This window comes from Cibotium barometz, chromosome 15 (genome assembly GCF_041138505.1).
Source record: "Cibotium barometz isolate CiBa-2024 chromosome 15, ASM4113850v1, whole genome shotgun sequence".
Classification (NCBI taxonomy): domain Eukaryota; kingdom Viridiplantae; phylum Streptophyta; class Polypodiopsida; order Cyatheales; family Cibotiaceae; genus Cibotium; species Cibotium barometz.
This window is the reverse complement of record NC_141060.1, coordinates 1,130,955-1,146,855: the sequence shown is the minus strand read 5'-3', so window position 1 is coordinate 1,146,855 and position 15,901 is coordinate 1,130,955. Positions and strand designations below refer to the sequence as shown.

Genomic DNA, 15,901 nt, shown 5'->3' with positions numbered 1-15,901 from the left:
GAGAAAAGATTGGCTTTAAACAAGGAAGAGTGCTAGAGAGTATGAGGAGGAGTGTGGTAAGAAGCCCACTTGAGGCATATTTTATAGGCCTTCTCAAAAAGCATGTTTTTTGTGTTGCTTTTGTGTAAAAAAAAAAAAACCATGCTTGAGGGCTTTTATAAAAGCCACACACAAGCTTGGGAAAAAAAAACACAAAAAAAAAAAAACACATAGGCTACACACAGTCATTATATATTTTTTTAAAAAACACTGTCTTCGTTTTTGTTTCTTTTAAAGAAAAACAAAACATAACGTAACAAAATGTAGCTTTTTTGTTTGCTTTGCTACGATTGTTTTTTTTTTTTGCTTTGTTTTGTGAAGTTCTTTAAAAAAAACGAAAAGGAGCGTGTCTCAACATGGGCTAAAAACGATGAAAGCGGGCTGGTCGACACCTGTAAACAGCACGCGAAAAGGGGAAAAGCTCCGCTCGACTGGTCACCACCCGTCACTTGAAGGGAAGATGGCCACTGTCACCTACTATCAGCAAAAAAATAACGCCCAGTTGATCGCCTTGCTGCGCAGGCACCACCCGGCTGTTCGCTTTGCTACAGAATTGCTTCCCTCTCCATCCACATCCCCACCCCCCTTTATATTGTTTGTATATGGGCTCCACCGATCCATGATGATTCACAGTTGTATCCAGACACATGCACACTTTTTCTTTTCTTTCTTTTCCTTTTCTTCCGATGACCGGAAGAACACAGTTGTATTATTTTCTGTCTCATAGGCCGACTTTGGCCTCTCGTAGACGTTAATATATCTTTCTTTCTTTCTCTCTTTCTCTTGCTGTTCACACTGTCGACTGGTTCATACAGCCGACAGCTCATGCTTTACTCCTTGTCAATAAAAAAGCTCTTCTCAAGCAACTAATTGACCCTTTACAAGACCAAAACCCCCAACATGGGTTCCAACAACGCGAATATAACATGCTGAAATCTGAAAAAAACAGCAATATGTACAGAAAAACAGCAATCTTCTCGAACTCATACCTTTCTTTGACCTCTTTCTCTCTACCTACCGACTTACTTGTTCTCGAGGCTTGCTCTGATACCCGTGTCAAAACCCCAAAGGATCACCTTGTAGAACGCTCTTGGTACAAGGCTCGAAACGTGCAAACAAACCAAGCAAACGTGAAGGGGGTGCAGGCTTGACTCACCTCCCAACCTTGACAGCCGTGGGCAAGCCCACAAGTCTTGGCTATCCCCACCGAGCCACGAGCTGAGCTAAACTAGATGGACGTACCGACCAATCTCTACCTCGTGACGTCCCATACCGCCATGAAGCTATCCTCGCGGGCCTCGAGACAGTTGCCGGCCTCGCTTGCAAAAAGCAGGTGCACGTTTGCATTAGATCCAGGCTCTTGACCATAGAGCTCTCACAAAGACACGCGAGACTCTATGAACTATTGACTAACCTTGGCCACCCTTTTATAGGCTCTTGGCCGGTCACTGGGCGTCCACACTTGGGCGCCCGCCCGTCCATACTTGGGTGCCTGCCCGTTAGTCTATCCCTAGCCCAGCTCGCCAATCAGCTTGCCTAGCTCCAAGCTTCCCCAAACCTCGAAGCCATAGTTGTTACGAGGCGCGCCTCTAACGGTTAGAGGCGATCGAGGCATACGACTGCTTGATCGAGGCGTCCACAAAAAAATTTTATTTTTTTTATTTTTTGCTGGTTTGAGTTTTTAGACGGGGGCTTTAAGGGCCCAAGGCAGCCCCTCTCACACACACACTCTCTCTCTCTCATTCTCTCCCTCCCTCCCTTAAGCCTTTCTTAAGACCCAAAGTTCAAACTTCAAACTTCAAACACACTAGGATGATGATGTTTTTTATACCCACTTTTGGAGCTCTCTCTATACTCTACCGGTTCATTTCAGTTCATTTCATTTTACGTTGTACCCTTGAATCTTGATGATGTATCCAGATGATGATGATGATGTATCCAGATGATGATGATGGACTATTTTCGTCTCATAGGTCATTTTGGCCTTTTGTAGACGTTTAATACAGCTTTCTTTCTCACACACACACACACACACTCTCTCTCCCTCTCATACACACCCTCTCTCTCCCTCCCTCAAGGCTCATACATACACACTCTAGTCTCTCTCTCTCTCTCTCTCTCTCTCTCTCAACTTTCACTATATATATTATATCTATCTATCACTATATATATATATATATATATATATATATAAAACAGACGCCTCTAACACGCCTCTTAACGTCTCTAAAAAATACGAGTCTTTCGAGGCGCGTACCATACCCGCCTCGTACCAAACGCCTCTGACACCTCTAACAACCTTGCTCGAAGCTAGTCTTGTGTGCGTGTAGCACACGCTAGATACACATTGTGCACATGACACACTCCCCCTCAACCCTCCCATGGATACCCCTACATGCTCCATAGTATGTGGAATTAAAGTTTTCCTGATCATGGGCAATCCTCTTATCATCTTATTAACTTCCCCCCCTCTCAACCCTCCCATCAACACTGCCCCTCTCTCAACCCTCCCATTGACACACCCCTCTCTCATTGACATCGACACTTCCCCTCAACCTGCACCCTCCCCTCAATGCTCCCATGGACACACTCCCCTCAATGGGAGGGTATTGATGGGAGGGTATTAAAGTCTTCAAGTGACACTCACATTCACACATACACTAAGTATGAGTGTGACTAGCACCCATGGGAGGGTATTAAAGTCTTCGAGTTACACTCACATTCACACATACACTAAGTATGAGTGTGACTAGCACCCATGGGAGGGTATTAAAGTCTTCGAGTTACACTCACATTCACACATACACTTAGTATGAGTGTGTGAGTGTCTGTGTAACTAGGACACCCACAAAAACACACACTCACAATCACACACACACTGAGTGTGTGTGTGTGTGTGTGTGTGTGTGTGTGACTAGGACACCCACAAAAACACACTCACAACACACACTGTATGGTGTGTGCGTGTCTATGTGTGTGACTAGGACCCACAAAAACACACACACACACTCACGCACACTAAGTATGAGTGTCTATGTATGTGTGTGTGTGTGTGTTTGTGGGTCCTGGTCACACACACATAGACACACACACACACTCATAGTGTGTGAGATTGTGAGTTTGTTCATAGTGTGTGATTGTGATTGTGGCTCCTAGTCACACACATAGACACACACACACACACTCATAGTGTTGAGTGTGTGAGACTAGCACCACACATTGACACACTGGGGTTACATGAGTTCTATCTCCATTGGTTCTCCATTGGTTCTCTGTTGAATCTCTATATTGTCTTGTGCAAGGTACTAAACATTGACGACGAGAGTAATACTTGTATTAAGACCTTTCCACTGCAATCATGAGTACGCTAGATGTTAAGTTCAACAGGGAGAATTTTCGCATTGGTAAACAAAAGCCATGTGCTTGCTCATGCAAAAACGTTTATGGGGTCTAGTGAATAGAGTTTCCAGAAACTAAGGCCCCCTTTTGTGATATGGGCCTTGTGCATATAGTTTGATTTGAGAGCACAATGCTGACTTTTATCTCATGTGATAAGGTAACGAGAAGATGGAAGGTGCGTTCTCCTAGATTGCAAGGGCTTTGTACACAAGTAATGGAGCTTGCACGCAAATTTCAGCAATTTCATGCAAACTTGGTCCCTCGAAGTGAAAACAACCATGCTGTAAGACTAGCAAGAGAAGCTCTTAATTCCCAGTCAGCATTAGACAAAGAGGAAACCACTGAAACACCCGAGGTTAAGGAAGTCTGTACCATCTGTTTGGAAGGGAAGAGCCAAGTCGAGATGTGCAGTGTTTCTGCATGCTCTCATGGTTTTTGCCTCTCTTGCATTGTTCAGCATGCAGAGGTTAAAGTGCAGGCAGGTCAAGTTCCAGTTCGATGTCCACAAGTTGGCTGCAGTCAGACTTTGAGCCTTGCCCAATGCCAGTCTATTCTTTCTCAGAAATGGTTTGACTTGCTAAATAAGCGCTTGATAGAGGTGAACATGCCTGAGTCTGAACGAGTGTACTGCCCTTTCCCGAATTGTTCTGCTCTTATGAATAGAAAGGATATAGATGCCAGTAATCAAGGAGCAAGCACATCATCTTTATCTTCAGTTACAGCTACCAGATGTATGGAATGCCTTCGAATGTTTTGTGTGGAGTGCCGCGTTCCTTGGCACGTCTCAATGTCTTGTCAACAGTACCAGCAGCTCCCCCCGAGTTTGCGGGATGCACAGGATGTGAAGCTTTATCAGCTGGCAGAACATAAAAATTGGCAGCGCTGTAAGAAGTGCCGTCGCATGATAGAGCTTGCCGAGGGCTGTTTTCACATGACCTGCCGGTAAGCTGTCTAAATTTATTTTCTTGGAGTACATGATTCTGTTTAGGAGTTGGACATCAAAAAAATGCACTGATTTCGTGGACCATTCTGCTAAATGATTCTCTTGCAGGTGTGGTTATGAGTTTTGCTATTTGTGTGGTGAACCGTGGAAGAACAAGAGGCAATCTTGCAGATGCCGACTGTGGGATGAAGACTTTTTACTTGACGAACCTCTATCTGAGTCTGATGAGGATGAGTTGGATGGCTCAGAAGAAGAATTTTCGGACGACTTTGAAGCTGATTATGAGGATTCTGAGGACTTCAATGAGTTGAATGCAAGGTTTATAAATAGTACATCACCGCCCAGAAATAACCCTTACTATAAGACCCGGCTCTGTAAATTTTGGGAAAGAGGCTGCTATTGGGGAGATGAGTGCAAGTTCGCCCATGGCATCCATGAGCTCAGAGGAAATAGGGATGAATATTTGTTTTGACAGACGCTAAGTGTTCAAATGCCTTTGTGAAAGTTGCAGTAAGACTGGACTTTATTGCACAGGTGTCCAACGTACTAGAAACTAAATTTGATTGTAAATTTTGTCCAGAGGTGGTGGCAGGGGCTGGGTATTTGTTGGTCCACTTTCTTATAAGACTGAGTTGTGTTGGTCTCTGTGATAGTAAGTTAAATCTTCAAAAAGTAGATGACACTAAGGATTTACATGATTAATTGATTCAAGGATGCTTGGCGGGCACAGGATTGTTTGTGGATTACTTAAGAGAGTGGAAAGGCAGGAGTTATGAAAAGAGTAGGTAGAGAGTCAAGTGATGGGACTCCGGAGTTTTGTAAGATTTATAATCCTAATTGTAGCAATGTATCATATGCATCCCTCTGTCCTGAGTTTTGTAAGGTTTATAATCCTAATTGTATCAATCTGTCATATGCATCCCTCTCTCCAGGGTTCTATAAAGAGGCCAACTGCTGTCCATAGTTTTTAGACGGAGAAGGATTACCAAGAAAGTGTCTATTTTGTTCTTTAATGAGATCTGGATAGCTGCTGTTTGCGATATCCTACATAGATGCAAGAAAGTTGGATGTAAAGAAAGAAAGTGTAAACTAGAATGACCACAAATGAGAAATAAGTTATCTCATACTCAGTCTCTTAATCATGACCTCACATGAGGACCAAGTTTCCTAATCACGTGATAGCATGGGTGTATATATGTTTAGGAAAGTTTGTCATGCCAATCTCAATTATGGGGGATTGTTTTGCTCTTTCTACATGAACAAGATTTTGTAGAATGGTGAATTGCTCAAAGTTTTTTTCTGTTCTTAAAGAAATGTGTTTTTTTCGTGGCAAGTTTCTTAGTGACATCGTATGATTTTTGGCATTGGATTGCTATGCCTATGAGTTAATAATATTTCTCATGTGGAATTGTTTGAGGAATGGCAATTGAAGCTTCAACACCAAAATAAAAGACTTATAAAAATGCAAAGCTAAACAAGTGAGCAAACATGACGATGAAATCAACATCCACAGGAGATCCGAGGAAGACAACTCTTCCATCTTTTCCCCTTCCTTGAGTGAAAGATTGTGCGAAGTCCACATTAGTCACAAAAATGTCGGAAAGAGTTCCCCAACCTTGTATTGGAAAATTCTTGAGTTAAGGAGGCTCAAGAATTGGTCCATCAATGCTAATCATAGCTAGAACTTGTCTTGGAGCAAGTACGATCACAAAAAACTAAAGCTTGAACCAAAACCCCTACTTGAATGAGCACATGAGCTAAACCTTCTTTTAAGCCCAGAAGAAAGGAACCTAAAATGGAGGTGTGGGTAGAAAAGTTGTAAGAAAAAGGTGAACAGCTTTGATAAATGCTATGGACCGTTGTAAGACACTCCACTTTCTCAAGAAATAGGCAATGATCCCGTTGTAAGACACTCCACTTTCTCAAGAAATAGGCAATGATCTTGTAGCTCCCTTGGCAAAGTGCCCATCTTGATGGAGTAGTAACTAGTGCAACACAAAGTGAATACGAGTATTAGCCCAAAGATGTTGCCAAACTCTCAGACTTCTTGCCTTCAAAAGTTTTGAGTCTCCATAGGCTCTAAATCCAATGGGAGAAAACTTCATGGATTTATAGTGGTAGGGAACTTATAACATGATCCTTGGATGCCTCTACATGAGGGAGGCAAGGTTGGTGCATGGTTGGGATATTGATTATATGTACCTTAGAAAAAGAGAGGAAACCTTGAAAGTGGTTCGTAGAGTTGAAAAACTCACCCAGTTTGGCAAGATGTATTCTTGCCAAAGAATAAAAAAAACAACTGCTCGATCCACAACAGTTAACATTTGTGAATCTTATAAGAAGCTCTTGCATGGAAAACTAGAAGCATCACAATATGCATCTTTTCTTGAGCTTGACGGCTCAAAAGAATTGGATGCACGTTCTAGCCACGATGGACACACTTTCACAAAAGCTTGGATCATGCTTTGAAAGGCTAGATGAATTGAAGTTTTCTTCTATGAACATGACTAGTCTCATGGAGGATGTTGACACACCACCACTTATCAAACCAACTTGCCTTGAGCTACGATTTCCATAAAGAGAACATATTGCAACTTGGTTGGAAATTGTGCACAAGGGTGCCAACCATAATCTTATTTCATGGGAAACATGGATTCACCTTTGACACCTACAATTGCATGTGTTAATGTTGTGGATGGCCGAAAAATGATGAGCATCGGATGTTTTGAATACTAAAATTCTAAATCCCTCACTTGCAAATTTTGTGTGATTTTTGTAGGCACAATGCAAGAATATATCTTGCTAGGAAGAGAGTGGACGAGTGCTACCTTGCAACTTCCTGTAGGCACCATAACTATGCCTTTGATGGATGACAAAACCTATTACTTAGCAGCTACCCAAGCTTCCATGTCAAAGCTCATAATCCCTAAACTTGAAAAATCCTCGAGCTTTGACAAGTCAAAAACCACCCCCAACCAAAACTTTGTACCAAACCTTGTTGACAAAAGCAAAAACTTGAACAACAAGCACCTAAAGTCTTCACTATTCAAAGATAGAAGTTTCAACAACATTGAATCACTTTCACTATTCAAAGATGGGTGTTAAAAGAAGTTTCAATAACATAAATTCACTTTAACTCCTTTGCCAAATACTGGTTGCTAAAATACCACGTATCAGCCCAAACCAAAGTCAATGAGACAAAGAAAAAGAAAGCAACCTAGTAGAGTTAGCCTGAAACTCATCTGTCAACCTATACTTGATGGATCAGTAAAAGAATCCTATGAATGAATGCAAGCATTCATGATTCAGAAATGATTCTCAGGAGTCATGCAATTCTAAAACTCTGTGTGGTGATGTCTTTCAAACCCTTTAGTTGCCTATTTATTTTGTGGACTTAACCATTGTTGTATAATCCATAATCTTTGTGCTGGAATATCCACAAACACTTTTGGTGATCTTACTACATTCGATTGCTCTATTATTATGCTATGATCCTAGTGTTTTTGTTAGCATGGTCAATGCCCTCCCATTACCTACTAAGTTTCAAATTTTTTATTGCTTGTTAGGTTTTTCATGTGTTAGCCTACGTTCTCGTGTTGTTTCTCACTAATACTCAACCTGCGGGTTGCTACGGTATGTAAAAGACATTAAGAAGCGAAACGCAAGAATGGAAGCAGAAATACAAAGGGTCAATCGGAATACAAAAAGTCAATTGAAGAGATTTCCTCTTATTTTTAAGAAATCCAAGATTTCTTTTTTGTCTCCTCTCCTTGTGCCTTGGTTGAATATGGTTAAGATATAATAGATAGATAGATGGTAATTGTGTATCTCTCTTGCGTGTTGATGCATATATTTTTACATTTTGAGGTTTCTTCACTTGTCCACATGTCGTTTGGTCGATTACATTTGAGGGCGGATGCTGATAGTCAGCAGGCGTAGGGGTTCGGAGCAGCATAGAATTTGTTGGTTTTCGACCTCCTCTCCTCGCTGGACCTGGTGCTAATATCAGATAGACGTTTTGTCCTTCCAGAAGTCATGAAGAAAAGCATCCCACAAGCATCCATAAGTCAAAAAATTATTAGGACCATATTGAGCATACCAACTAATTAGTGGCATGTCCATCAAAAAGAATATTGGGCTGCATGCCATTATTATATACTTGCCCCACCTGTATCAAGATCCTCCTTCTTGCTAGTGAACTAAGGACAGCAATTTGATCCATTGCAGGCCGTGAAGGAGGTATGTGGACTTGACGGATAGTGGTTTTGATGAGTCTTAACGTAGTTTGACAGGGAAGACGTTTAAGAAGGGGAAGAAAAAGTAAGAACGTTGTGATTCCTTGGATTTTGTCTAGGAATTGGGAGACACTTTGGATGAGGACTAGGATTTGGATTCGAATTTAGACTCAAAGAACCATAGTCGTAAGAGACGAAAAGTTAGAAGGCGGATAAGAAAGTTGAAGATCACAACATTAAAACAAAGTTCATTGGGGGAATCGCAAGAGAAATTGAATCTAGAGTTTGGCCAGATGTCTGGTGTACGAAGTGCTCAAATCAAGGTTACTACAAGGAGGAATGTAAGCTTACCCCCCTACTCTGCAGTTCACCAAACCACTACTAATACCACTGCGGCTTGTCGTTATATATAATGGTTGAGTTCAACGCTCACAAAACGATCTCTGGAGAAAGCCTAGCCAATGATGCTAGTACTCCCATGAATCTAGTGATTAGGGGTTGTCGTATCGTCCCTATGGATGGGGTTGGCCTCCTGGAGGTGTGACCGGAGGATCTTTTCAATGTTATTATTGTAAGGACATTGGAAAAAAGAAAGTTAAGTGTCACAAGGCATCACTAAATCTCAACAAAAGCAAGTAGAGGAGTTTACTTTAGCTCAGGTTCAAACAATAAATATGGTGCATATATTAAGCCTTTACACGTGGAGGAAAGTCCACTATAGGTTGTTCTGGTGGGACACAGTCTAAAAGGCCAACTAAAGGGTCAACGGCTAATGAGGAGATTTGAGAAGTGCCAAGTATAAAGGAAACACCCGTGAATAAGATGGAACGAGGGTGTGTCCGCCGAAGCCATGTTGCCAAATTAGTGGAAGAAGCATAAGGAGCAGTTTGGAATGACAAGCAAAATAGTATACTAACTTGAGCAATTCTTGTAAATTGTGGGTTGGCGAGCTTGGTGCAGATTGCCACATTTTCCCATACAGTACCCTTCCATGCCATTGGCATTAACTCTTCCCATTCTAGCATGGGTGCTCTTATTGGATAGGGAGCATGTGGCAAGCTACGACGGGGAGTGGTATTGTAAGATTCAAGATATAGTTGTGTTGTTGGATTGAATGGAGTCACCTACATGAGCACTCTGAAGAACAACTTAGGCTAGAGCATTAGGTTGCTAACTCTGCTTAAATCTTCAAAATCTATATGTGACACTTGCAATAACACATCATCAGGTGGGATGGTTAGTCGAAAATTGGACAGATTGAGGATTTACCTCTGTGTAGCGCATTGCTTATAAGCTTTGGGTCCGGTGGCTCCTTCGTAGGTAGAGTGTCAGTTGGGAAAGTCAGGTTACAAAGAAGAAGATTCTATATTAGTTTGTCTCTAAGTGTAAGTAGGCTAGATGGTTTTCCAAGGGTTTTCCCATGGGATGGAAGAAGGAGTTTATAAGATAGAGACCTATGTAGAGGACATGTGTATAGATACACCTTCCCCCTCTTTGTCATCATCAGACTTTGGGGGAGGAGGAATTTGGTTATATTTATAAATGTATTAAGTTCTAATTGTTGCTCTTGAAAAACAAAAATGGGATATTTAATGTGAGTTTAATGAGTTCCAGGGAAAAGTCATATACCACTAACATATCAAAATATATTCTAGAGGTTTATAAATATTTTGACAAAGTTTTATATGGGTGTTATAACATACTTTCATGAAGAGAAGGTATCGTAGGCCCCTAATCACCCCTGTTGAGATATCGAGCTCAACTAGTGCTACGGTGGACATTGATGACCCGCCGAGGTGATAGCTTCCGCACTTATGCCATTGGCATGGTTGGTGAGATTATGGTTGATATGCTGCCAGTGGATGACAGGTTGTGTGACAGCCACTTTGGAGTACTACTAGAGTTAGGGTATAGTTATAGCGCCAAATCAAATAGTTGGGTTCACACTATAGATTGACCATTATATCGTGGGACCTTTCAACTCTTATCTTATTATGGTCCCAACCATACGCTCGAGGTAACACTGCATGTGACATCTTCGACAGGTGTTACTGTAGGAGAGTACTTTCCCTTTATGTATGTACTCTTATATTTGGTTGTAGAGAAGAGAAGAAGATAGAAGAGAATTCATCCATCTCTCTCTCTCTTGTGTCTTGCAATCTCTTGTGTGTGTGTGTGTGTGTTTACTTGCAAGGAACTCAAGCTATCCCTCTCCTTCGCATTCTCTTGATGGCATCAGAGCTCCAGTTTGTGTGAGAGCTAAGGAGACAAGTAAGAGGTAAGAACAAGCAAGAAAGGAAGTGGTACATGGGTAAGAGCACCATCATCTCTTCCCCTTCTTGTTTAGGTATAACACCCCCTCCTCGATAGCTTCGAGAGCAACAAATCTTCGATTAAGGATCTGTCTTTGTAGGCTTGAGCTAAAATAAGAGTTGCAAACTATGGAAACAAAAGCATGTCTATCAATGAGTATGTTTTAAAGATTAAGGGAATTGTTGAATCCCTTGGGTCTATCAATGTGTCGGTGGAAGATGATGATTTGGTGAGTGCCTGTTTGAATGGGCTTGGGAAAGAGTACAAGCCATTCAAGACCTCCATTGCAGTTAGAGAGAACTTCCAACTTTCGGGACTTGGTGTTTATGCTGATCATCGAAGAAAGTCTCTAGGTGAGGACTCGTCTCTTCACAAAGCAAGAACACATCAGAACAAGCCTTCTACTCTAATTCAGGTAGAGGCATAAGTAGAGGTCGTGGTCGAGGCCAAGGTGGTGGGGCTGACAAGGAAACCAGGATTCTTGACAACAACAATCCAATGATTCGCAAAAGCAGCAACAGCGATCATACATAGGTGGAAGAGGCAAGTCTAGAGGCAGGGGGAGCCAAAGAGGCCAAGGTGGTTGGTAAAGAAATTAGAGTGCAAATAGCATAGAGTGCTACTATTGTGGCAAACGAGGGAACATGGAAAAAGACTGCTATAAAAAGTAGAATAACATTAAAAGTGGAAAGTTGCAGTAAGGCAACTATGCATCATCTAGTAAAAAGAGTGCTGATGAAAGAAGTGACAAACTTTTTGTGATGCAGCACATGCTCAGTTCTGCAATAGGAGACGTGTCATGATCTCAAGATATATGGTTTGTGGATTCTGGTGCCTCTAACCACATGACTAGTCATGGTGGTGAGTGGTTTAAAGACATGCAGAAAATGAAAAAATAAGTTATGTAGAAACAGGTGATGATACTGTGCATCCCATTATTGCGCATGTTGGTAAAGTGCCATTGTCTATGCAGGATGGCAAAATGAAGTATTTGGCAGATGTAATTCATGTTCCAAATATTATAAAGAACCTGGTTTCTATTGGACAGATGGTTGAGCAAGGTCTACAAGTGAGGTTTAATCCTCAAGGATGTTTTGCGGAAGACTTCAAAAAATGTGTCGCTTAGTTACAAACGCTTAGTTACAAAGGGTAACATAAATGACAAGATGTTTACTTTGGATGTGAAGATGTATGAGGTAAAGGCATCCATGTTTGTGCATGGAACGGGTGTCATTGTAGATATTGACATATGGCACAAGAGCATTGGTCATGTGAATATATAGTGGCTGAAGTCTATGCAGGCCCAAAATATTATTGCAGGTTTGCCAAAGTTTAAGATTGATGGTATGCATAAAGTATGTGAAGCATGCCAGCTTGGTAAGCAGGCCAAACATTCTTTCCCACATGAAAAGGATGTCAGTGCAAGGCCATTAGATGTTATACATTCAGATGTAGAGGGATCGACTAAGACTGCAACAATTGCAAGTTGCAAGGATTATTTTACATTCATTGATGACCATACTAGAAAGTGTAGGTTTAATTCATGAAGGAGAAAAGTGAGGCGTTTGCTCACTTTTAGAGATTTGAAGCCTTGGTTCGATATAAGGAAAAAGGCATGCAAGTAATATGCTTGAGATCATATGGTACGGGAGAATATTTCTCCAATGAGTTCAACGATTTCCTGAGAAATCAGGAAATCAAGAGATAGTTTACATGTAGGTACACTCCGCAAAACAAAATGGTGCTATAAAGAAAAAATAGGCACATTGCAAAAGCGGCACGTGCCTTAATGTGGGCTGAAAAGAATATGCTACATTATTTTTGGGCAAAAGCAATAGAAACTGCTGTTGTGTGTACATTATGATTAGGACACTCACCAGTAATTCATGGTATGACACTTGAACATAAGTTTACAGGCATAAGACGGGATGTGTCTCACTTGAAAGTGTTTGGGTGTATTGCATATGTGCATGTTCTGATGAAGTAAGAACAAAGTTGGATCCAAAGGGAAAAAATACATCTTTACTGGTTACGCTATGAAGAAGGAAGGTTATAGATGTTATAACCCTACCACTTGTGAGATGCGAGTAAGCAGAGATGTTGTCTTTAACGAGATGAGTAGCTAGTATGCACGAGCAACAATGAAGGGAACAAAAGATGCAGATGTAAGCAGTGCTGATGTTGCACCACATGTAGAGCAGCAATCATAGGTGCTTAGTAGACCTGGAGAGTCCTCTAGTGTTGGATCGAATGTTAGTCCATGGTTAGGCAGGTTGATGACATATGTAGGTATACACGTATCACATAAAGGGAAGGAAAAGGTAGATCAACCTTTTGTGCCTGATCTGTGAGTAGGCCACTCGTACGTGGATGGTGATTCTAGTGGCTTTGAGCAAAGCTTGATGAGGAGCTTGGCATTTTGTCTATTGTTTCTTTTGGTGTAAGGAGAACCAGGGTTGTTTTGAGGACACTTGGTAGTGATCCAGGTGTATGCAGGTCTACAAGGATTAGGTATCCTATTGTTGATGATAGGTTAAGATATGATGGATATATAGCCCATCATTATGCTTACATGGTTAAGTAATACATGAGTTGGATCCCACTTGTTTTGAGCAGGCACTTGGAAATAAGAAATGGGAAGATTCCATGAATGAGGAGATGGTAGCATTGGACGCAAATGCAACATGGGAGTTAGTGCCTTTGCCCAAGGAAAAGAAGGCAATTGGATGTAAGTGGGTGTATAAAGTCAAGAATAACACTGACGGTTTAGTGAGCAGGTATAAGGAAAGATTGGTTGCCAAGGGCTATGTGGAGACTTATGGCATTGACTATGAGGGGACATTCAATCTGGTTGCAAGAATGGCAACTGTGTGTTGTCATTGCTATGGCTGGAGCAAAGGGTTTATCTTTACATCAGATGGGTGTAAAGAATGCCTTCTTGCATGGTGACTTGCAAGAAGAAGTATACATTATGTAGCCACCATGTTATGAGAGTGATGCACACCTGGATTTTGTGTGCAGGTTACGTAAAGCCTTGTATGACTTGAAGCTGGCACCTAGAGCATGGTCAAACAAGATTGGGGAGTATCTTGTTACCATTGGATTTCAGATATCCAATGTAGATTTTTCACTTTATGTGAAAAAGACGATAGATAGAGGGATTATGCTATTAGTTATCTATGTGGATGACTTGATTATTGTTATATGTACATTATGTGTGCTATGTTATATACACATTATGTGTGCATATACTAGGAGGCTAACCCACATTAGGCTTGTGAGCATGGGAGCATGGGAACAAGCTCTAGTGGAGCATGGGTTAGGACTAACCTTAAGGATTAAGGTTAGGGTAAGGCATCCAAGGGTCACACATGAGGAATGGAAAGTCAAGAGTCACTTGAGGGCCCTCCTATATAATAGGGGCATGGGGCACACTCAAGGGAGCTTGGTGGAGCTTGGGAGCTTGGTGGGCTTTGGAGCTTGGAGCTTGATGGCTTGGAGGCTCATGCTATGGTCTCTTGTGTAGAGGTCCATATCTTCTCACCTACCATTCACACTATAGCTACATGCTATTGGTTTGTATTATACCTCTTGATGGTATGGGACATCAAGGTAGAGGTATGATGTATTTCATTCATTATTCATGTGTGCATCCCTTGGGCTCGGGGGTGGTTGGGTGGTTGAGTTTATGCCTGCTTTATGCATGTTTTATGCATAACAATTATCTAGAGAGATCTTAGGGTTTTAACAGTATGTTATATGTACATTATGTGTGCTATGTTATATACACATTATGTGTGCATATACTAGGAGGCTAACCCACATTAGGCTTGTGAGCATGGGAGCATGGGAACAAGCTCTAGTGGAGCATGGGTTAGGACTAACCTTAAGGATTAAGGTTAGGGTAAGGCATCCAAGGGTCACACATGAGGAATGGAAAGTCAAGAGTCACTTGAGGGCCCTCCTATATAATAGGGGCATGGGGCACACTCAAGGGAGCTTGGTGGAGCTTGGGAGCTTGGTGGGCTTTGGAGCTTGGAGCTTGATGGCTTGGAGGCTCATGCTATGGTCTCTTGTGTAGAGGTCCATATCTTCTCACCTACCATTCACACTATAGCTACATGCTATTGGTTTGTATTATACCTCTTGATGGTATGGGACATCAAGGTAGAGGTATGATGTATTTCATTCTTTATTCATGTGTGCATCCCTTGGGCTCGGGGGTGGTTGGGTGGTTGAGTTTATGCCTGCTTTATGCATGTTTTATGCATAACAATTATCTAGAGAGATCTTAGGGTTTTAATTAAAAGCCTTAATAAAACATATATTCATTTTTTTAAAAAAAATGAGTTTTTTTTATTTAAAAAAAAAGGCTTTTGAATTTATTTCAAGGAAAAAGCTTGGGAAAAAGCCTGGAAGTTTCTGAAAATTACTGGATTTGAGTAAAAAATCTCAGAAAAAATCCTGAAAATTTCTTATTGAAAAATATTGGCTTTTCATCTTCCGGAAAACCTTTGGCTTTCCGTTTTCCCGAAACCTTTTGGCTTTCCGAATTCCGGAAAAACTTTTGACCTTCCGTATTCCGGAAACCTTTGACCTTTCACATTCCGATTTTTTTTGTCTTTTCATTTTCCCAAAACTTTTGGCTTTCCGTATTCCGGGAAAACCGTTGGAATTCCGAAATTTTTTGACCGTTCGTATTCTAAATGCGTTCGGGGTTGATTAAAAATTTCAAAAAATTCCTGAAAATTAGTGGAAAATTAGACAAAGGTTATTTTAAATTTCGGGTAAATGTGGGGTTGGTGTTTGGCATGTGGTGTGTCCATTCGGGCACCCGTGACCATTCAAATTCCTTTAAAAATATTTTTTTTGAACCAAAAAATTAGAAAAATCCATTAAAATTAAAAATTTTCATTGGATTTGAGAATTGTCGGGCGGAATTGGAAATTTCGTGAACGATGGGATTCTCGGG

At 41.2% G+C, this 15,901-nt stretch overlaps 1 protein-coding gene across 1 annotated transcript in view; it reads left to right on the top strand.

Moving 5' to 3' along the window:
* The window catches only part of LOC147630831 (E3 ubiquitin-protein ligase RSL1-like), a 54,009-nt gene extending 48,775 nt beyond the window's left edge, over positions 1-5,234 (top strand). The window contains exons 2-3 of the mRNA XM_086809214.1: positions 3,596-4,380; positions 4,490-5,234. Coding sequence (XP_086665340.1) covers positions 3,596-4,380; positions 4,490-4,853 — 1,149 coding nt within the window. The 3' untranslated portion in view covers positions 4,854-5,234. The remainder of the gene's footprint in view (positions 1-3,595; positions 4,381-4,489) is intronic.
* The last annotated feature ends 10,667 nt before the right edge of the window (positions 5,235-15,901 follow it).